We start from the raw sequence: 23169 nt of genomic DNA, 5'->3' as shown, positions 1-23169 counted from the left end.
AAAGAAATGTTTAACCAACACAGGAAATTATTTTTCGTCCATTTTTTGAAAATCCCTCAACTTTCTCGATTCAAACGTATGCCAAGCAGAAAGAAACTGACCGATTTGGTTGAAAGTCGGTGTTTGTTCTTCCGAGAGATGCTAGTGCCATCTTTCGGACTTTTCAAACGACCCTAGAATGGCTATGAAATATTGGGAAATTAATATTTATGAGGTTAAACAATAGGTTAATTACGAATTTTTTGTTTTCTTGATTTATTTTATGCTGACGCACCCAGGATATAATATGTGCATGTCAAGGCTTCATTCATTGAGTCGTTGGGCCAGAGCGATAATAATAAGTTTTGGGTAGTTTGTTTTTTTCGATTAAAAATAAATTACTTGATAAATTATTATACTATATTCATACATACTAAACACATTTTGTGATATGTTTTTAATCGTCCATGGCCACTCATATTTTCTCATACTTGTCAGTTTAATTATTATATGTAATTATGATATATATTTAAAGTTCTTTCAAATTAGTTGTCTGTGAGAACAATAAAAAAAAATAGCTTGTAAAAGATCAACAACACATATATTTATTATATACAAATGATTGACATGTGATCAATGTTTTATAAATGCTTCTCAATTATCTATGATCCTAAATAAGAGGGATTTGTTATTCTGTATGAACCAAGGGATATACTGCTGCGCATTGATGGAAAAATGATGCTGTTTGAAAAGTTTCAGCCTTCAAATGCCATTTTTGACTTAAGAAAAAATATTTAGTTTATAGAAAAAACTCATTTGTATAGTATAAGATCTATTTTTGTATTATAAAGGTTTGTGAAAATTGTCAAAATACCGACAAGGGTAAATTTAAAAAAAAAGAAGTATATATTAGTAACTTGCAATATATATATTTTATTTTATTTTCAGTTAATTAAATTTTTCGGAAAAAAATTTCAAAAATCCATACCTATTCTCAAACATTTCAATAATCCAAAGCTGCTCACGAAAAATGAAATTTTTTCGAAAAATTCAAAATTTTAATTTTTCATATTTCATAGACCAATGAGTATTCCTACCTATTTTAAAATTTTGTACGTATCACGCAGCGTCATCTTCTCTAACACAAAAATTTACAGTGCATTTTGTTGTCAGCTGTCGATATTTCTGCTTCCCTCCCTCCTAACCAGTGTTCTCCTTGTTGATGGGTTGAGTTTGAATCATCTCTTGAAAAGCTATGAATGGGTTCGGTCCAACAGAAAATATAACAGATCCAAGCCAAACAAAATTTCTTTTTAAAAGTGTGAACTTAAAATAGATTTAAACAATAGCAGACATACTATTGCTTGTTGTGTTCAAATTGTACGCATCTAAGTACATCCAACTTGGAATAATTTAGCCCAAAGCAAAAAGTGGCTCGTGAACAATTATTTTGCAGAGAATAACGACCGAGCACTTTTTGTAGGGGCTATAGAGATGGGAGCATTGCTCGGAGACGTGTGCAAAGTTACAAGGGTTGAATAATAAAATAAATAATTCACACAAAAATATATTTGTATCTTTGTTAGGTGGGAAACTTTTCAGACGACCCTCGTATGAATTTATTAATAAGAATGAACTCTTCCTCATAACCATCACTAATTTTTAAATTGCAATATGAAATGCATAAAGAAGAAAGTTTTCTCTTTCTCTCTCTCTTTGTATGTCTCGATGGTATTGACTGTAGCATGTGAATATGTTTTAGTGCTATATATAAATATACATTTTTCTTTAGAGAAGAAAATGAGTTGGTTTAATTGCCATTTAGTTAACATATTCTATGAGGGGCTGAGGAGAAGAAAAGGGGTACCTTACTTATACCTCACAGTTTTGATTATGAACTAGGGTTGTTAGATACCTTTGGTACTGTTGTTGTACCACATTTAAAACATTACTCAGGGGTGTCCGCAGTATTATATTTTGAAAAGTGCTTGGTTTCCGAATTTTTGAAAAAAATATTTTTTTTTTTTTTGAAAAATTACATTTCAAATATTAATTTTTTTGGAAAAAAATATAAATTTATTCAAAAAAAAAAATAAACAGTTGCTCATAAAAAGTTAATTTATTTGGAAAAAAATTTCAAATATTAAATTCTATGGAAAGTTTGTCAAAAATCTAGAACTATTCACAAAAAATATAATTTTTTACCAAAAACATTTGAAAAATCTACAGTTATTCTCAAAAATTTCAAAAATCTATATTTATTCCAAAAAAAAATTAAAAAATCAACAGCTGTTCATATAAAATTTAATTTTTTGGGAAAAAATCTCATATGTTAAATTCTATGGAAATATTTTCAAAAATCCACAGCTATTCACAAAAAATAGAATTTTTTAACAAAAAAATTTCAGATATTAAATTGTATGGAAAAATTTTCAGAAATCAATAGCTATTCACAAAAAATAGAATTCTTTACCAAAAAAATTTTAAAAATCTAGAGTTATTCTCAAAAAATTTCAAAAATCTACTGTTCTTCTCAAAACATTAATTTCAAACATAAATATTTTTGGAGAATAATTTTAAATATTTAATTTTTGGAGAAATATTTCAAACTCTATTGCTATTTATAGAAAATTAAATTATTTGGGGAAAAAGGTTAAATATTAAGTTTTGTTGAAAAAAAATTTTTATAAATCAAATTAAATTTCAAATGTTAAATTTTGTAGTAAAAATGAAAAATTCCTTTATTTTTTTTTTGGGGGATACAGCAACCCCCAAATATTTGGTCAAAATTAGATGCTTTGTCAAAAAACAGGCCTAGAGTAGCGGGTTCCTAATTTCTTCGGTGTCGTGACCCTTTAACAACATTTACCTTTTAAGACAAGTCATCTTAAAAAAAACTACCTTCATATTTACTTAATATTTTTTCATCCTGCGCCAAAAAATTTATATTATCAAGCAAAAATTCCTTAACTTGAGGGGGGGGGAGGGATAGCCTTTCCAACCCACTCCTTGCGGACGCCCCTTCAAAAGGACATTGGTTATTGTACAACAGTTTATTAGATGTCCTTAGGGGATACTACCGCTGGCCTAACCACTCGAAAGTGTTAAAAAGTAAGGGAATTACTAAATAGTTTGTAGAGCAAAACAAAAGTTTATGTTCATTAGTGTGTATTGGATTTGTACCTTCATTTGTAAGTACATATACACGATGGGCCCTCCTCATCTCCTTATCACTGATCACAGATAAAATTAATAGCTATACGTAGTATTTACCTATGGGTATAAATACTTAACAAAATACTATCCAGTAGATTTTGCGTGGGTGCCATCGTTATTTCTACATTTTATTATTAATAGCCATGTTGTTATTCCTCTACCCAAATAGACCCATGTTTTAAAATAAAAAAAACAACTAATGTTTAAAATGCAACTAACTATGAAGAACAAGTTGGGAAATTTTCACGAAATTTCTTTTATTTGACCATTAATATAGGTATATATAAATTATTGCTTTTTTAATAAGAAACGCTGGAGTTGAATAGGAATAGTACTATTAAAGGCTTTATGATTTTTCTTAATAAGTATGAGATGGTTATTGATCGTAAAAAAGGGCAAACTTTTTCTACAGTGAAAGACTTGAACACTTGCAAAACCATCGCTGTCATTCTAGAGATATGGAATATTCATGCATAATTTTTATTCCAGATGAGGGGAATATATAGACTTGTTTGATTGGAAAAATAGGGACAAAAAAAGAGTCAACCTCATTTTTTGTTTCCTTCCTTAAATAGGAAAAAAAGAAAAAGAAACTAAGCTGCATGCGTGGTTATTCCATGTCAGCTGAGTGGGTACCCAAAATTTGCAGTTGTATTTAATTATGATATATCACCGTTGTTTATAATCTCGATGTTTGAGAGTACGTAATCAAACGACAGTTTAAACAAAAATAAGCAAGTTTATTTTTTCTCTCGTGGTTCTAAGTGTAGAAATGTCGGAGAATAGGAATAGCAAAGACGTATATGATCTCCTCCACTCCGATGTCAGTGGCAAGAAGGCTTAGAAGACCATTAACATCTCCAACCAAACTCCCTAGAATATCAAAAATACTCCCCAATACAGCCAAGAAGAAGGAAAACTTTTGCAGCAACAATATGGCTGACATCTTGTACACCTCCATGTGGCCCTCCTACAGCCCTGACCTTACTCCCCTGGACTTTGCAATAGTCTTAGAGAATCATGAAAGCGTGCAGGGGCGTCCATAAGGGCGGGATAGAGGGGCTGTAGGAATTTTTGATTTTTATTCGAAAATTTAATATTTGAAATTAGATTCAATTTTTTTTTTTTTTTCTAAATTTTTTATTTTCTGTGAATAGTTATGGATTTTTTAAATTTTTCTAAGGGAAATTGAAATTTTTATTTATAGCTGTAAATTTTTGAATTTTTTTTCTAAAAATAAAATTTTTCGTAAACAGCTCTAGATTTTGATTATTTTTTCTTTCCAAAAATCTAATTTTGTCTAAACAGCTGTATATTTTGGAATTTTTTTGAGAATAGCTGTAAATTTTGGAATTTTTTCAAGAATAGCTGTGGATTTTAGAAATTATTTTCCAAAAAATTTATATTTGAAATTTAATATATGAATCTTTTTTTTTAAACAGCTGCTACCAATCTATTCATACGGCTGTTATTGCTTGTGAAGGAAGACATATTGGTTATAGCTAAATATAGTATTTAATCATATCACCAAATGGTTTTGAGTTTTCTTTTACGGATTCCATAAAAATCACATTTTTGGTTATTTATACATAGCACTGCAAGTTTTAGATTCCCACTCTCTAGAATTTCATGGGATATCCTCCGAAAAGTATATGATTCCCTGCTTTTGTCTTGTTACTTCGCTAAGACATTCATTCTATCTTTACTATCATTACTTTTAAATAACCTATAAAAACCCCCCTTATTTCGAGAACCTACTGACCATTGAATTTGAATATCTCTATATAATATATTTCCCTTCATCTAATCATTCACCGGTCATTTCATTCATTAAAATTTATACATACAATTATGGACTTAGTCGTAATAATCAAGCGCTTATTGTGTCGTTTCCATCTAAGAATAGAAATAAAAGGAAAAGAGGAGAGGGCCACAAGGTCCTTCCTTATGTCTCTTTAACCTTAAGAGCCATTTTTTAAAGTAGAGCCATTATCCTACATATTTATTATCTCTTATTAGTATTTACTATGATTTAAGTATATCTTCTTTGCTCATACAATAGAGACTTTATTCCCCTCTCTGACAAACCCCCGCAACTGGTGGTTCTCATACTACGAATATAGTATTCACTTTTTAAAAAAAACCTAATATTAACTCTCCATTAGGCACTAATATCATTTGTCTTTATGCAGCGTGCGTTACAATAATCTGATCAACTCTTAGTACCACAATATTTGATCATACATTTATCTCATGAAAAATAAGAGATAAAAACTAAATCATCATATAATAAAGTTATAATTTATTTAATATGATTCCCATATTAATTGCCGTAACAGCCTCTAAACGTATCTTAAAAACAGAGCAATTCTTCTTTATGTCGACCTCATCCATTTTGTCCCAGGCTATTATGATGGAAGCCGTCAGGACCCACATTTATGAGGGAGGTTTTTTTCTCCACAAGGCTCCATATGCTGTAATCCAGTGGATCTGGTGATGATGGGGGCCACATGGAGGCAGACCAAAAATCACATACATTGGACTCATTCAAAACTTTGGACTTTAAGCCTTTAAGTTGACCCTGATACCTCAAATATTTCCCTAACTGAATACTGCCAATTGATTGACAATGATCCTGGGCTTTAATGCCCATGTGGAGCAAAATCAGGACGTTGTTTCCTTTTGTTTATTCATGATTTAAATCAAAACCAAATATTTAAACAATTACTTCCAAATTTTCTACATAAAATCATAAAACCTCGGTATAAATTTCAAACTTTTTACTCTAGTCCTTCCTCTCAATTTTAAACATTTTATGCTTGTTCGGATTTTGGTTATGCACACTGTATATCGTTGTATGTTTTTGTCAGCTGTCAATGCTTCATTTCCCATAATAAGTGTACTGAAGGTTGATTGGTTGAATTAGAATCTGCTGCTTTTAAGTTTTAACAGGTGCTTCCGCAGGATTATATAAATATATATATATTTTTTTTTTTTTGATTTTGGGAATTTCTTTGAAAAAAAATCCAAAAGTCAAAATTTTTTGTAAAAAATATTTCAAATATTATATTTTTTGAGAAAAGAAATTCAAAAATCCATAACTGCTCACAAAAAATTAATTTGTTGGGGAAAAAATTTCAAAAATCCACAGATGTTCACAAAAGTTTCAATTTTCTATTTCGGATATAAATTTTTTTGAACATTTAAATTTCAAATATTAAATTCAAAAATCCTCAGCTGTTCACAAAAAATATATTTCGCATATAAAGTTTTTTGAAAAAACATCTACAGCTCTTCGTAATAATTTTTTTTTTTTTGAAAACAATATGAAAAATTAGGTTAAATTTCAAATATTAAATTTTCTAGTAAAAAACAAATATTCCTTAATTTGAGGGCACTACAGCCCCTCCAGCCCACCCCCTACGGACGCTCTTGGTAAATAATTGAATAATAATTCCATTGTTGGGAGAATTTGCTTTTTACCAACTATTTTTTGACTTTTTTTCCTTTCATATTAAAGGCTGTGTGATACAATAAAGCTAACAACGCGATATATCATCCTTTTTAAAGGTACATATTTATGTACGGACGCTACTGCCCATTCATGTGATGATCTCATCATTGATACATTTAGTTTATATATTGTAATATATATTTATACATACTAAATGTCATTTATATAATGTTGTTGTCATTTTTAAGGGCCACTTTAATAGACTTTTTTTTAGTAATGAATATTTTAAATTAAAGAAAGTTGATTATGTTATTCACGTTATATAAGGGTTGGGTGGTTCATTGGAATCTGAAAACTAACAGATTCAATCATTAATGAGGGTTGAGTGATTGAAATTAATTCATATTTCAATTTATTAAAGCAACAACAGTTAGTTACAAAACAAAACAAACCTGAGCTCTCTAAGCTTATCGTCAAGTACAGAAAATAACACTTGAACGTGATCGAAAAATTTCCATTCGCACAATCCAAGCAGTTCGGCATTTCCAGGAACATTGTTTACGCCGTCAGCAAGTCTGAAACCTTGGAGAGGAATAAAGCTTGTTGAAAAATGACAAACAAGACCTGGAGAAGTTAATGGAAAAAGTCCTGGCCAATACCATTAAGTCCATGAGGGCCATGCAAGAGATCTCGGGGTTTCACACCAGACCTTCCGGAGAGATATAGAAAAATTGGGTGGAAAAAGCCTTGTGGAGCTGGAGAGGCCCCTCTTACACCGGCAATGAAAGAATCCCATCGCACCTGTTGCAAGAATTTTTTGAATAAGTCTTTAGTAATCTTTTTTGACACTTATGGCCCCTCCAAACCTATGCCAAACCCTTGAATACACCTTTTGGTTGCATGTCAAGGGGAAGGCCTGTAGTGTACGTCATCCAAACACCGAGACCGTCAAAGCCATTGTCAGCCTGACTGGGACACTTTTTGGGTGCATGTCGAGGGGAAGGCCTGCAGTGTCAGTCATCCAAACACCAAGACACTCAAAGCCACTCTCAGTCAGCACTGGGACGTTATTGGGGTATAAAGTTTGGAATATATTTTGAATGTTTATTATTATTTAGATAAAAATGAGTTTAAATGTATTTATTTCCCTTAAAGAATATTTGGTTTGATATATTCCTGATCAATATTCAACGTCATTTCATTTGAAATACCTATATATCTAACTTCTAACCCCAGTGGCGTCATATCAATGAATTGTTGATGCTCGTCAAATGAGTTTTTTTTTTTTAAATGAACGGCAACGATCTTTGATTATATCATACACGTATATAGAGTAATTTCGATGAGCAGCTAGGCCAATGGTTCTCAAACTTCTGACAGCATTTACAATACTGCTGGCGCACTGTATACAAAACAGGACTATTATGTAAAGGGAAGAATATATATTTTAGAGCACTTGAAAAAGCTGTCCTGAGAAACACAGAGCTTGTCATGATAAAATTCTTGGCTAGCTAGTATCTGATTAAAGTATATATAACAATGTGTACCCCTCAACCATTCTTCTGACCATAAGAAAAATAAAGAGAATGGCCCAAAATCTTTTAATAGTAAGCCAATTTTTCTCAACAATGGAATAGTATATTTTTCATATATAATAGATAAATAATTGTTTAAGAGTTAAACAAGGAGTAATTTGAGTTCAATTTATCAATACTATTGAGAACAATTTGTCAAAACTTTTTTGAACAATTAAAGAACATTATTAATAGGGAGAAGAGAGTATTAGTTGAAAATTGGATAGTTGACGAAATAAAATACATTGTCAATTCCTATGATGACGGCTTTATATCAGGGGCGTCCGCAAGGGGTGGTCTGGAGGAGCTGTAGCCCTCCCCAAATTATGAAATTTCTGGTTGTTACTATATAATTCAAAATTGGAAACTTTTTAAAAATAATAATTTTTGAAATTTTTTTCAAAAATTTTTAATATTTGAAATATTTTTTTCAAAATTCTTTATTTCTGTGAATAGTTATGGATTTTTGAATTTTTTTTTCAAAAAATTTAATATTTGATTTTTTTTTCCTAAAGAATTTAACATTTGATTTTTTTTCAAAACTTATCCAAAAAACAAGCCCTCCTCCCGCCGAAATATTAGCCTGCGGACGCCTTGGGATTTTATTTCTCTTATTGGGAGGGAAGGCTGAGAAATGCAATGAACATAAATATGTAGGTAGGTAGATGCCCTCATTTTGCATCATGTCCTCAAAAAATACATGTTTTTTTTTACTTCATCAAAATCTCATAAGTCAAAACTCCTTATTCTTATACTCGCTTTTCCTCTCGACGATTTTTCCTCTAAGATTTTCAGTGCAGGAAATAGGTATTTGATCCCTTGTCGATTATGTATGTTTGCTCACTGACAAAAGGAAAGACGGTTCTATAGTTTTAATGGTAGGTATATTTTAACAGTGACATACATTATATAAAAAAACCAAAAAGTCTTTCGGAGGAAGAAAAAAGGCGGAGTATAGCTCATAGAACACCATCTTCACCCTCAAATATAGAAGGAAAAAACATCATTTTTTGGGGGATATTTTTCTGCCAAGGGGAAATGCCGACTTGACCGCATCGAATGGTGGGCCATGTACCCTGAAAATATTGTACAACTACTTCCTTTCAGGACAAGGGCCGGGAAAATGGTTTTGGATGATTCTACAACTACGACAATGATCCAAAATATACAGGCAAAAGCTACAAAGGAGTAGCTCTAAAAGAAACACAATAAGGTCATGAAGTGACCTAGCCAACCCCCGGACCTCAATTCCATATAAAATCTTTAGCAGTGAGCAAAACTTACAACTTACAGGGATCAAATTTCTTAAGTGTTTGATCCACCGTAATATATGTTGAACAACACTACATTAGTGACTATTTGCAGAAAGAAAGAACGGAATGATACATTTTTGCAAGTCTTGTTATAGGTAGTAGCTATTATTATAAATAAAAGAAAGGAGAAGAAATGGTGTAAAAGTTTGCAACAACTGGTTTCACCAATGTATGTATGTATGTATGGTAGGAACGTATATTTTATTTTATACTATATCTCATTATTCAGGTAACGATTTGTCATCATAGGAAAAGATCAGATAAAATCCTTCTGCTTCTTCATATAATCTACATATGAGCTTACATATTATAAATGTATGTATGATTAGAGTGGTTCTTAAAATTAGGGCTTTTTGAACTGTGTGGGGGACATGAAGCAAAAATTTTAGGAACACAAAAACAAGTTGGAATGATGATTCTCAAAATTAAGTTTGGACTACATTTGTTTTCTTTAACAAATTATAATTATTAAGTTTGGTGGTGTGCTGCAAATATTACTTAAAGTAGACAAAATTGATCGTCACAATAAAATAATGTGGAATTGATCAATTTAATGCATTTGAAATGGGCCATATCGAGGCCAATTAATTGGGGTCTTTTAAATCAAATAAACGTTTTAAACTATAAATGAAATTTTTAAGTATCTTAACTCATCCCACAAATTTGAATAGTCAACATATAATTGCCTCAAATGTGTCTATGAAATATTGGCCTGTAATGAAATATGAAGCAAAATATTAAATTGGGGTCTTCTCCTTTTTTTTATTTTTTGTTCAAAATAGTTTTTATGTTGAGGCACGACGAATATATCGTTAATGCTATATTGATTCCTCTTCAAAAGTCCTACGCTTCGCCCTTGCAGTTCTAAAATTTGACTATTTGTATTAAAGAAATAGTCAAATAAGTCAAAATATAGGATTTCACAAAAAAATAACTACTTTAGATAAATAAACAATCTTTCAAAAGTTATTATTATGTCTTCTCCTAAAGGGACGTTTTTATCTGAAATAGCTAGATACAAATTTCAGCCGTTATGACATTGTTCGGTCGTGTAGTTGGGATAGAAATTGCTCTATTTTAATGTTTATTGATTTTTTTTCTTAAAGGCATGAAGTTTAAAAGAAAAATTGGAAGGGTGTGACCTCATAACCAGTCCCCCCCCCCCCTTTTCTCACATTTAAGCCCTTATTAGTATTTTTTCTTTTTTGAGAGAGAGAGATTATCCAATTTTGTGTTTAAGATTTATACCTTAATTTTTTTTTTCAGAAGACATTTTTTTGGAAATCTTTGATGACTTTTTATATGAGAATTATTTTTTTTTAGAAAATACCTACATTTCTTGATTACTTTGATTACATCGGGGAGCCAAGGGGGACCTCCTTGTCTCAGTCACGGCCGCCCAAACTATCTTAGACTGTGGCTTCTGCACTTTGTTGACTCCTTGGTCACCCAGCTCACCTTTTTTTGACCAGAATCTAATTATTTTGGGGTTTAAAAACCTGTTCCACAGTGCAAATCCTCTCATCACTGAACATAATGTTGGGAACCGTGCCATTCCCCAGCTTCTGAAGAATAACATTGCTTATCTCACGTCTTTTAGCCTTGACCTTCCTTGATAAGTTCCTCAAGATGGCTGGTCGAGATTTGCCATTTACGTACTCCTTGATTATAGCCTCTCTCTTGACTTCCATTGTGGTAGACAGAACTGTTATTTTATTCAAAACTGTTTGTTTTGATCTAGCGGGATTTTTCTAAAATTGACATTAGTGCGAGTCTGACCTGGCGACCCCCACTAATGTCAATTTTCGTCCCAACTAGAGTTTAAACATTATATCTCGCAGCCATACAATTAATTTTATTAGATACATTTTATTTAACAGAACTTTCCGTGGACCCTGTGCTTAAACTTTATATTAGAAAAGTATTTCCTTTGTTTCGTTTGCATCTTGTTTTAGCCTATGTTGATTAATGCTTTATTTGATCGAAAAGGCTGACTTGTGAGAGTTATAAAATGCAGATTCATAAATTTGATTCCGAGATATTATCAAGATGAGGGAAGGGAAGAACTGCACTGTCATCCTTTTAGGTGATCTTACCTAATGTAATGTACTCTTTTTAAGAAGTAAGTAACATCATAACAGATGCATTCATCATTTTTGAACTAACATTTCGAGAAAAAAAAAATTAAGAGCCACTCTAATGTATATGAACGCTATTAATTCGTTCACTTATAATATATGATTATCAATGAAGAGAAACTAACTCAATCTACCTACATACGTAATTTTCGAACATACAACCCCTTCTCTGGCCAACAGTATATTACAACTACATGTTATTATTATTTAATCATTCTACATATACCAAGGGGTCAGGAGCAATTTAATTTTCATGTATGTATCTTTGCCAAGATATATAATAGTGTTGGGCATCGGTCTGGAAATCTTAGACCGGTCTGATACTGCTATATTTTAAATTAATTCGGTCCAACTTGGGTCTGGACTAGAGTTGGATTCGGTCTAGACCTGAGCCCGAAAACCTGCTGTCCAAAATTCATTTTTCAAGCTCGTGGCCGGAAACTTCCACCCCATCATTTATTTCTAAAGTAAAATAATTCCTTTTTAACTAATCGATGACTTTATATTCGAGTTGACACCCTTAATCCCCCAAATGAAGAAATTTTTGTTATGTACTACAATATTTTTCGTTTGATAGAAAAAATTTAATGAGAAATTTTGGAGTCATTTTTTTTTTCTGTTGTACAATTTTTGACTTAATTAATTATTTATTACATTCCGACGTTTTAAATATATTTAGCTCTCAGGAGTAAATATTGGAATACATTTATTATATAGATTCTCATATTTTGTCCGGCAAGCTGACCCACAATCTGACTCTTGAATTAGCCAGAAGCTAGATATTTTCTAGCCCTATCCACCTCTAGTCTGGACTGGTCTCGTCTTAAAATTATTTCTCTTCAAAAATCGATATTGTTCTGGTCTTTTTATTTCCAGACAAAACAAAAAACATTTCATATTCGGTCCAGACCGAGTCTCAACACATGTAGTGTGAAATATTAGTGTTGTGTCGGTTCTTATGTAAGACTAAGACTGCAGTACATTTCGGTCCCATTGTCTAATCACACTTGCCGGTCGTATGAGATGAGTAATTTTAAAAGAAGGATTGACATACAAATATGGAATATTTTATATATGATCGATGCTCTAATTTTTGACTATTTTAATACAAATGACTAAAATATAGGCATTCTGTGGCACACATTATAAAGTTCAAATGTCTACAGTTATATTACTCATAAATAGATAATAACCGTGTGATTTGAATAGATCAAAATGAAACGAGAGTAGCAATTAATAGTTGGTAATTAGATATTGTAATTAAATAATGCATTTTAAGACCAAGAAATTGCAACTTGTAATAATCTAGTCGTATTAATGAAATATTGCAGGCGTGGGCATATTTTTCTGTTTGCTTTTATTTTTGCTATCTCATCTAAAATATCAGTGATGTAAATCGTGTGAGATTTTTTCTTTTTGTGGATTTTTTGGATTTTTTGCCAAAAAATTTAATTAATGCAAAATTATATTTTTGTACACAAATGAAAAAAGATTGATGAACAATTCAGGATTTATTCGAAGTAATAGGGTTGTGTGCGATTATATATTTTATGACCACTCTCAAGAAAGTGGCCGATTCGGTAGAAACCTATATGTTATATAATAAATAAGTACAATTCTGCCATAAATAATGTATTATTCTAACAAATAACGTCATATAATATATTATCTACTTCTATGGTTATTGTTTTTTTTTTTTTTACATTATGTCTGGGGCGTTCAGAGACTTGATTTCTATATATAAATTCATAACATGGGGTCGAAAATACGAGTATATGACGTCCCGTCTAATATGTTTCATGCTTGAGGGAAGAAATCCAATTTTTTGGAGTAAATTAGAAATTTTTAAAGTATACAAAAAATATATATATATATTTATTTGCAAAAAAGGTCATTTTATAAAATATCTCTAATGGGTATGTTGCAATTGAGGGGCTTCAACTGTCCCCTTTACTAATTCATGTTTCTCATTCATAATTCTAATTAATAAAGAAGAGATTTTGGTAAAGAAAAAACTAAGTTTACGTATTGGAAGAAGGAAAAACGGTGCGATTTCTTCTTTTTTGATCATTATTTAATCAGTCGTGGCTATGTTAACATCTCCCTCTAAAAGAAGAAGAAGATTTGTCTCCTATCTTTCCTGTAAATTGAAATGTATATGTCTTTAAATATAATAATAATATTATTCCGGCAATAATGCAATTTAAAATGTAGAAGGATCTCCTCTTTATAGCAGTAATTCATTTTCTTCCCCAAAATCGTATGACAAGCAGCTGATATTTACAATGATCTTAATTCAGTAATAATATTTGTCTCGCTCCTGCCTTTTTCTCGCGCTCGTACACAAATCCCATCTGAATGGATGTTGAAGAAACACTTTTTTCCTTTAGTATATCTCTCAACTTTTCCTCTGAAAAGAAGCATAAGTAAAGGCCCTAAATGACTTGGTAATTAGCCATTTTTTCCCCAACTATGAAATTATGATTAAATGATTATAGGAAATTGCTAACTGCTTAACAAGAGATATTTTGAACTCGCCCAATCAACTTTCAAAACACTAATAGGATGTAAAAATGCAGTAAAATCAACAACTGAATACAAAATACCGTTAATTTGCTTATGTTAGTAAGTTTACAGCTTTAGAATAGTCCAACGGTTGATCCAAATGAGGTACTAAATTGGTTAACCAATTTCTGGTCTTCTTATCTCCTATTTCTGAAGGAAAAGTTGAAAGACACATTAAAAATCTCATTGTGAAATACATTAATAAATTTCTCAGCATATAGATAAAATAAATAGTGTGATGATACTCAGCAATAGCAAGGGAGATTATTTGACATCGTGGCAGTAGACCAGAGAAAAAACATAGTTGATTAAAACAATATTTTTTCATAGTATCTCCCGCTATAGGCTCTACAATAAACAATTCTACATTAATTTATAGTTTATTGTAAATTATATTGGTTTTAAGAAGATTAAAAAAAATAGGTCTTTCAATCTATTAATGATCATGTCTATGATTCATTTCCTGAATTGAACCATATATTAACACTAATTATATCTATTTCAAAATATTAGCAAGTATAAAATGATGTAATTTTGGTTAAACGTGAAAGTGAGAGGATTCAAGGGACCCAAGTTTGGAAAATACTCGCGAACCTTATTCAATTTAAAAATCAATAGTTGTTTAGTCTGTAATTGAATTATAGTCAGAATAATCTCCCAAATTCATCATTAATATTTTGAAAGGCTAAATAAAGTTATATTCAAATTTAAAAATTGGAATAAATATTAATATACTTCATAAATTGATCTGTTTAAAAACATCTCTAAATTCATATATTTTTGTTAATAATAATAATTATTAGAATAAACATTTTAATAAATAAAACTATTTGAAGCATCCTCTATAATTTTAACATACATTTCATTACAATTCAAATGTTTTGGTCAACTATTTCTTCTTTTTTGACGGCGTCAACTACTTCTTCACATCATCCCTGTATGAGTTTTATTTTATCTCTAGCTAATCTCTATGTTTCTCAGTCACTAAAATGTAGCAATTTCTTTCTATAAAATAATGACATTAGCAACCACCAAATGTCTTCCATATTTAGTATAAAGGAGAACAGTTAGTTTTTCTTTATAGAGAGAAACACATGGAATAAAATTGTATAAATAAAGTATCAAAATATGTTGGAGATATACATCAGGGAGCACTAACTATACATTGCACCCTGTATCATTGTTATTTCTATGATAAAAAATGACAGTTTTCCATTCAAACATAAATTGATGCAAACTCTTTAAATATAGATACAATTATTCCATACAAGTGATTGATTTATATATATTTACCTTTGTTTTGGTCAACTAATTTTCGGCTTTGAAAAAAAAAATCCCTTGTTTTTAATCAATGTATTTTATTTTGGTGTTTCTTATGAATATTATTATGCAGCGTCCTTAGTCTATGTGCCCATGTAGTCATTTAATAAAATTGCATCACGTGGCTCTACTGATAATTAAATCTACTCTTGTGTTGTTTTTGACACACCATACTAGTCAGTGAAAACCACAGACATTTACGACAGGAAATGTTTGTTATTTATTCATATAATGCTAACTCCTCTTGTTATAGAGCTCCGTGCATGTACTATGGTTCAACAAACTCCATTTGTATTCCTTGTATAGTAGGGTGGATCGTAGGCAGTAAATATGGGAACAGGCCATCTACCCCCCCCAACAAACTACCCTCTGTATTTCACCCCCGACCAACTACCCCTGGACCCTTTACCCCCTATCCTTTTCTATTTTTATTATTGAGAAATACAGTTAGTAAATGATAGAGATATATTAATTAATAACAGTACCTATCATTAATATTTACGTCATTAAGTTATATCAAGGAACTAAATAGTTGTTAAAAGGTTGAATTTTTGGTCGTATAGTTGCTATTTATTGTAATAGGGGGTGAAATGCTGGGAATTGATGGTTCTGGGGGGTGGGGTGAAAGGCTTGGGGCAAAAGGAGGTCGGGGGTTAAAGGGTTTAAGAGCCATACAATTAATATACGACAAGATCCTTCGACATAAATATACAGGGTTGCGAGATTATATACCGATGAAGAGTTCCGAATTTTTTTCTTATGTAATTTTTTTTATAGCTATATAATATTTTGTTTTTATTATTATCTATTTGAAGAAAATAATTTCACTTTAGAAAACGAGTTTTTTTTTTCTTTCTTTCTTTCTTTCTTTCTGTGGTTTTTTATTTGGCATGATTGGCATTTTATATTTGGGAGTTGAGTACATAATAGATATCATGTAGTTATTACTTATTATTAATATTTATATAAGTCTGTTAGACAAGTCTTACATTAATAGTACAAACAGTTTTATCTCTTCATACAGGAGATTATTTCAAGAAGAACAAAAAAAAAAAAAAAAAACTGCATATGACTCATGAACAAAAGATAAGAGGAAAAAATATGATTATTTATTGTCAAACTCTCCATTTTTTCTTTTTGTAGCAGTAATTTTGAATTATGTACATATTAATACTATATGAATGGTTCTATTGGTTATACGTCATAAATTGCATCATAATTGTATGCGACGCCATTTTGAGGACACATAATGTATATAATCCCTACATACAATCCAGTAATTTCAAATAAACCTAGATGAAACTTCATGAAATAGCTCTAATAATAATAAAAAGACTTAATGACCACATTCCGGTCTACTTTATACCTATAACAAACAGTGATATTTCAATCAAATCAATATACTATGTGCTAAAAAACCCTATGAAATGTGCCGATAACTTAAACTAATTTGATTTTGGGATGAGAAAAGTAGGATAATTAGATAATTTATCTTATTATTCCCGTTGTCATAGCTCATTCATTGTCTACTCTATGGAAATATAATTGAATAACGATTGGATAGCATATTTTAATACTTAATAGTGCCTAATATTTATAAATAAAATAGGCATTAAATGTTTGTTTTTTTGATTGGCAATTAAAGGAGAAGCCCTTCTTTTTGTTTGTCCCATATTGACATACATACCCATTAATAGATTATAAAATTATATTATTCTTATAAAACATGGTTATTTAGGCCCCAAAAATGAGCCACAACAACAATACTCGCATCACATAAAAGTATCTTTGTTAAGTTTAGGGAGTTTCCTATCATCAAAATGTGTTACTCTCATACATCATGAAGAATCATCCCTTTTTTATTATTAATGGCGTCCCTACGGCCTTCAACAGCAGCTATATTTATAAGCCATTTTTCACCCCCTGGCCCTCTCTCTCTCTCTCTAACTATAAGGTCATAAAAAACAGCAGTCAAAAAGGAATTTTTCGTGGTTGTTCCTCTCTTTTATTTTTACTCTGGTTTCATTTTCTCTTTTAGATAGACAGCTCATAGCGCCACCTCTTTGCACCCTCCCCAGCTTCACGACCCAAAATACTTCATACACATTCACGTGACAGTTGTTGTTGTTGCGCTTTTCGTAATACAGTGGGCCCTTGACATACGAGTATTTTTGTATACATCTTACATTTGAACAAAATATATCGTTTATTTAGCGAGAAAGTTTATCATTTAAATGTCCTATTATATATAGTAATAGAAGTTTATTTGACTTCCAAAGGCGTCCAAAGGATTATATAAATATATATATATTTTTTTTTTGGGGGGGACTTGGTTTTTAGAATTTTTTTAGACAAAAAATTCAAAAATTAAAATCTTTGAGAAAAAAAGTTTAAAAATATGAAATTTTTTCGAATTTGATTTTAAAAATCCACAGGTATTCACAAAAATTAAATTTTTGGAAAAAAAAATTCCAAAATCCATCAATTTTTCCCGAAAAAATTATTTTCTGTAAAACATTTTTAAAAATTAAATTTCAAATATTACATTTTTGGAAAAAAAAAATTAGCTATTCACAAAATAATAAATTTTATTGGAAAAAATTTAAAAAAATCACAGCTGTTCACAAAAATTGCGAAAATTAAATTTTTATTATAAAATTTCTTCAAAAAAATATCTAAAATTAAATTTTTTGGAGAAAAATTAAAAATTCCATAATTTTTCAGAGAAAATTAAATTTTTTAGAAGAAAAATATTTATTTAAATTTCAAATTTTAATTTTTTCAAAAAAAAATTCAAATATTAAATATTTTAGTAATAAACAAAAATTACTTAATTTGGAAGGGGCTGCAACCCCTCCAGCCCACCTCTCAGGACTCCCTTAACTTTTAATCCGCTATTAGTGTTTGTTATGTCTATAGCTGTTTTCAAGTGTGAACTATAGTTGATTTTCCTCATCAATGGTTTCAAAAATGAAGATGCCTTTTATACAAATTATATGACGTTATTTTTCTTATGAATATTTGTATAATTAATATGTAATATGTTTTTATACGTTGTGTACAAATTGTGATTTTGCCCAAATTGCCACCAATAAATGAGATGCATAATTTTAAATGAAGGATTTATAGTTTCTGAGATTGTAATTTTTGACTATTTAAATACAAATTATTAAAAGATATGTATTTTCTGGCACATGATAAAGTTCAAATTCCTATCTATTAATCATAGATACATAATAACTATGTAATTTTAATAGATCAAAATGAAATGATATCATAAATATAAAGTTATTCATTAAATTGACTGGTGTTATAATTAAATAAGACGAAGAAATTGTATATTGTCCCGTCTGCTTAAACAAATTACAATTTATATATAGTAAATTATATAAATTAAAGGGTATTTAATTACTAAAAAACTATTTTGTAACACTTATTATGAGTAATTTATGAAAATACATCACACGTTTTGATAACTTCGAGACATAAGGGAAGAAATGACCTAATTAAGTTTATAATACAAACTGAGAATTTAAATATATTCCATACAAATATTCATGTATAACTAGATATTCATACGAGATGTACTCGTATCTCGAGAACCCCCTTTCTTTTACATATACTTATGTCGTTTGAGAATCAAAATTTCCCTCCTTTTCGCCCTCATCAGGTGTATGCTCATAGAATAAAATAAGAATAATAATATTATATACCAGGGTTTATCCGTAGCAAAAAGAAGCCTTGGCAAGGCAAGCGCTGCTCCTAGTTGGTTGATGGGTATGCCTATTGTAGCTGCCCAGCCTCTGTTCCCAATAGTAAATTATAGTAGTAGGAAGGAGGTTTGTGTTGTGTTGAAGAAATTTACTACCGAGTGATCTGCTAGGGTCTGAGATTCCCCCCACTTCGTTATTATTACCTTTGGAGGAGAAGACCTCTATATTTTGAACATATGGTTCGTGGTATATAATATAATAAATTGGTTGGTTGGGGGGCGCGCAGAGATCGCTGTTCTCACAGCATTGAGGAGAGTGCTCTCCTGCTTATGAATTTGTACTTATATATTTTTTCCTAGGAAAAAATATATTATGTTGTGTATAAGTTAACTAAGAGACATACACGCACGAAGCAAAGTAGTATTATGTGATTCCCCGGTTGGGGCGCTGCTGCTGACTTGTGCTGTCTGTTTATTATTTTGTTATTGTTTAATTATTTGATAATATCCACATTCATATCAAAAGTTGTAATTACATATTATTAATATATATTATATATATATATCAACAATTAGTGTGTGACATGTGAGACGAATGCTTTCATCCCGTCCTCTCCTTCTGAGCATCCCTTGTTGTCATTCCCACGGATCCTTCTTTTTAACTCTCCTTGATTCTTCATAATCTATAATATACTCATCCTCTTTCCATAAATAATGGTGTTTGAGGAGTCGACGAGTAACAACGATTCCCAAGTCAAAATCATGATAAAGGTATGGGGGCATTATAATATATTCAATATTGAGTCTTCATCGAAGCAAATGAATAAAAGGGATAGTAAAAGATTGACTCCATCCTTTTCTTATCCATTCATCTCATAAGAATAATAAGTACAAGATACAACACCGCCACCCACCATTTTAACCTTTTAGTAATCAATTTTTTTTGGTTGTTTGGTGGCCAATTTGAATAATATGTAAATTATATATATCTCTCTCCTTGAAACTCATATCAAAGTATCTTCTCAAATATATTATTTTAAGTAATAATTACTCCTTGGAGGAGTCTACTACTACCAATGTATGTTGTAAATTAGTTAGTGCATATAACAATATTATCTTCTATTCCCTCACATCTTCCCTCGTCTCATGACATGTTATTAATTATTGTATATCATATTTATACATGTAGATGTGAACGGACAAGAAAATGCGGTTGTTTAAGACATCCATCTTTGCGGTGGTTCTCTTATAACTATGGTACTTTTCTTCCTCTCTTGAGTTATATTTTGGTTTGGTTTGTTTATCTGAGTTATGCAAATAAATATTTTCTGCAAGGTATATATAAAGTCACATAACGGGACTCAAGGTCGCGTTGTTTAATTCATTTGATGACTTCTAAAGTATCTATTTTTGAGTCTTTATTTTTCCTCCCTGAAAGGAACAAGGGTGTAAAATATAATATTCATTTGTTGTCAGGGGTGAAAACGTTCCTACCACATAAAAAGGTGTATTGTCTGTTGATTATTATTATAACTGTTTTTGTACACTGCTATTTGTTTGCTGATTTGATTTCTTTTATTTTTAAAACAGTTTAATTTTACATTTCCGTTTGAATGTTTTTTTCTCGTAATAACGACATAGAGCCAGAGGAATAAATGGCATTTGTTATATTATTGCCTGCTACTTGTTTAATGTGTTTTTACACTTGCAATTAAATACAATCTTTGCCTGGCGTAGACTCACTTCTACTCCATAATTATTTGTACATTAATGTTCAGAGATTATTTTTTTAAAAGTCCATTCATTGAAACGTATCTATTCTTTTCCAGGATGATAATTTTAGCCTCTCTCTACTGAATGAACTCAGCGTCAAATATGGAATTCAAACACATCTCTCGCATTCTCCTTTACCTCAAAAGCTCGAAGAACTCCGCGACTACATTCGTCGAGAAATTAAAAAGGAACTCAAAATCAAAGAGGGTGCCGAGAACCTACGCAAGGTTGCAAAGGACAAGAAGTCAGTAGCGGATGTGAACATTATTGTAAAAAAATCAAATTCTAAATTGGCAGAGCTCCAACAAGAGTTACAGGAGCTTGAATCCCAAATCCTTGTCTCACAAGGGCATTCACTCAATGCTAGTTTGTCAGGTCTGAGATTATTTATATGTACACCTAATTAAAACAATTTTCTCTATGCTTTTTCATTGTGATCATGATTAGTACGTAGGAACTAAAGGGTAAATATTGAGTGCATCTTCTTCTTCTCCTACTCATTCCATCAATGGAATGGAAAAAACTTTTCTCTTTATGGTTCTTCTCCTATGTCTATTTCCCCCCCTCTATTGTATATGTTTTACTACGTATACGGTATACCTTATACCATCTTGATTCGTAGTGGCAGCACAAAAGAAGAAGAGAAGAGAGAGAAAACGTAATGAATTCTTTGAGCACAACATCATTTTTTAACGAAGAATAATATAATATAACTTTCTTTTTTTTTTCTCTTGTGATTTGACAACTTTATAATTTCCTTATTCACAAGGATTTCCTCTGTTTTTTTCTTCTTCCCATAATTGTAATAGAAATTCCAATTATGATCTTTTCTCCTTAATTCTTTACTGACTGATTATGCTTTATTACTACTCATCAAAATGAAGTAACGATAAATTAGTCCTTCTCCAATGATTATGAGAGTTTAAATGAATTATTTTGTGCAATAATGCAACATACAATATTAATTACTAATCAAGGACTTTGAAAGGTTGAGAGAATTGCATCTCTCAAATTGTAGCGATGTTTTAATGACATTAAATCAATCATATATGTAGACCAGTGGTTCCCAACTTTTTAGAGACCTTCAAGGTAAATTATGTAAATAAAACATTCATTTGAGGATATTTTATATACTGCAAGGTATTAAAAAATGCATTAGTACTCCACAGTGATGAAAAGGATGGGAATCACTGATATAGACCTACGAATAGATCCATAATTATTTGCTAACATACCAATATTCTTCTTTTTTAGATACACCACTCTCACCAGGTTTTCAGCATGGCGATGAGCCGGAATCCCTATCCCCATTTGAACAACAGCTCCTTCACCTCCAAAAACAACTGGATATCGAATGTAAAGTTAAAATCGGTGCGGATAACATGATAGCGGAATACTCTTCTGGAAAGGATAAAAAAACTTCTTTCAGAGGCCCAGCAAATGTCTTCCGACTCTAAAGCTAAAATCGAATATCTTAAAATAAGACTCATGAAAATGAAACAGTTGGGGGAGGGTGGGGATGAGAATTCCGTGCACGGGGGTGGTAGTTGGAGTGGAAGCTATTTGGGTCTTGAGAATAAAGGTCCTGCTTCTGAGCTTACCATTGAATTTCGGGTAGAGGAACTTCGACATAGACTCCGTATAGAATCAGCCTGTCTTGAAGGGGCTAAAAATGTTCTTAAGCTCCTACAAAGTAGTTCTAAATTACCGGACAAAAAGTCTTTACAGGAGGTAAATATGAGTATTTCTATATATAGAGGGTATATGGAAAGTTCTCCTAAAAGCTTATTTTGATTTAATGATAAAATTATCCTTTTTTTGAGTGGTGTAAACTAAATCCATAGAAAAACATTAATTATATACATAATTTTATTCAAACTGGTACCATCAAGAGCTTTAGGTCGGCTTGAATAAATCAACACACCATTTCTATTTGGACGGAAGCAGTCTTCAACTTGGCCTTCAAGTTTCCAAATTATTGCGTGTTAGTTGTACATAAAACCACATGGAAAAATCCATAGCGACTAATACATCCAAATATGGGCTTGATGGGGAGGGGCTGTGTTTTTTTTTGTTTTTTTTAATAAAGCATTTAAATCGACTTCACACCACTTGTTTTATTGGA

The 23169-nt window shown here is 30.9% G+C and overlaps 1 protein-coding gene across 1 annotated transcript in view; it reads left to right on the top strand.

Annotated features, from left to right (window-relative positions):
* LOC121128392 (serine/threonine-protein kinase N2-like) overlaps window positions 1-23169 on the top strand; it is an 81869-nt gene that overhangs the window by 32623 nt on the left and 26077 nt on the right. Inside the window, 3 exon segments of the mRNA XM_040723975.2 lie at window positions 21101-21419; window positions 22299-22456; window positions 22458-22775. Of these exon segments, the coding sequence (XP_040579909.1) occupies window positions 21101-21419; window positions 22299-22456; window positions 22458-22775 (795 nt within the window).

The sequence above is a fragment of the Lepeophtheirus salmonis genome, chromosome 1 (assembly GCF_016086655.4).
Source record: "Lepeophtheirus salmonis chromosome 1, UVic_Lsal_1.4, whole genome shotgun sequence".
Lineage (NCBI taxonomy): Eukaryota > Metazoa > Arthropoda > Copepoda > Siphonostomatoida > Caligidae > Lepeophtheirus > Lepeophtheirus salmonis.
The sequence above is the reverse complement of the archived record's forward strand: the minus strand, read 5'-3'. Positions and strand labels throughout refer to the sequence as shown.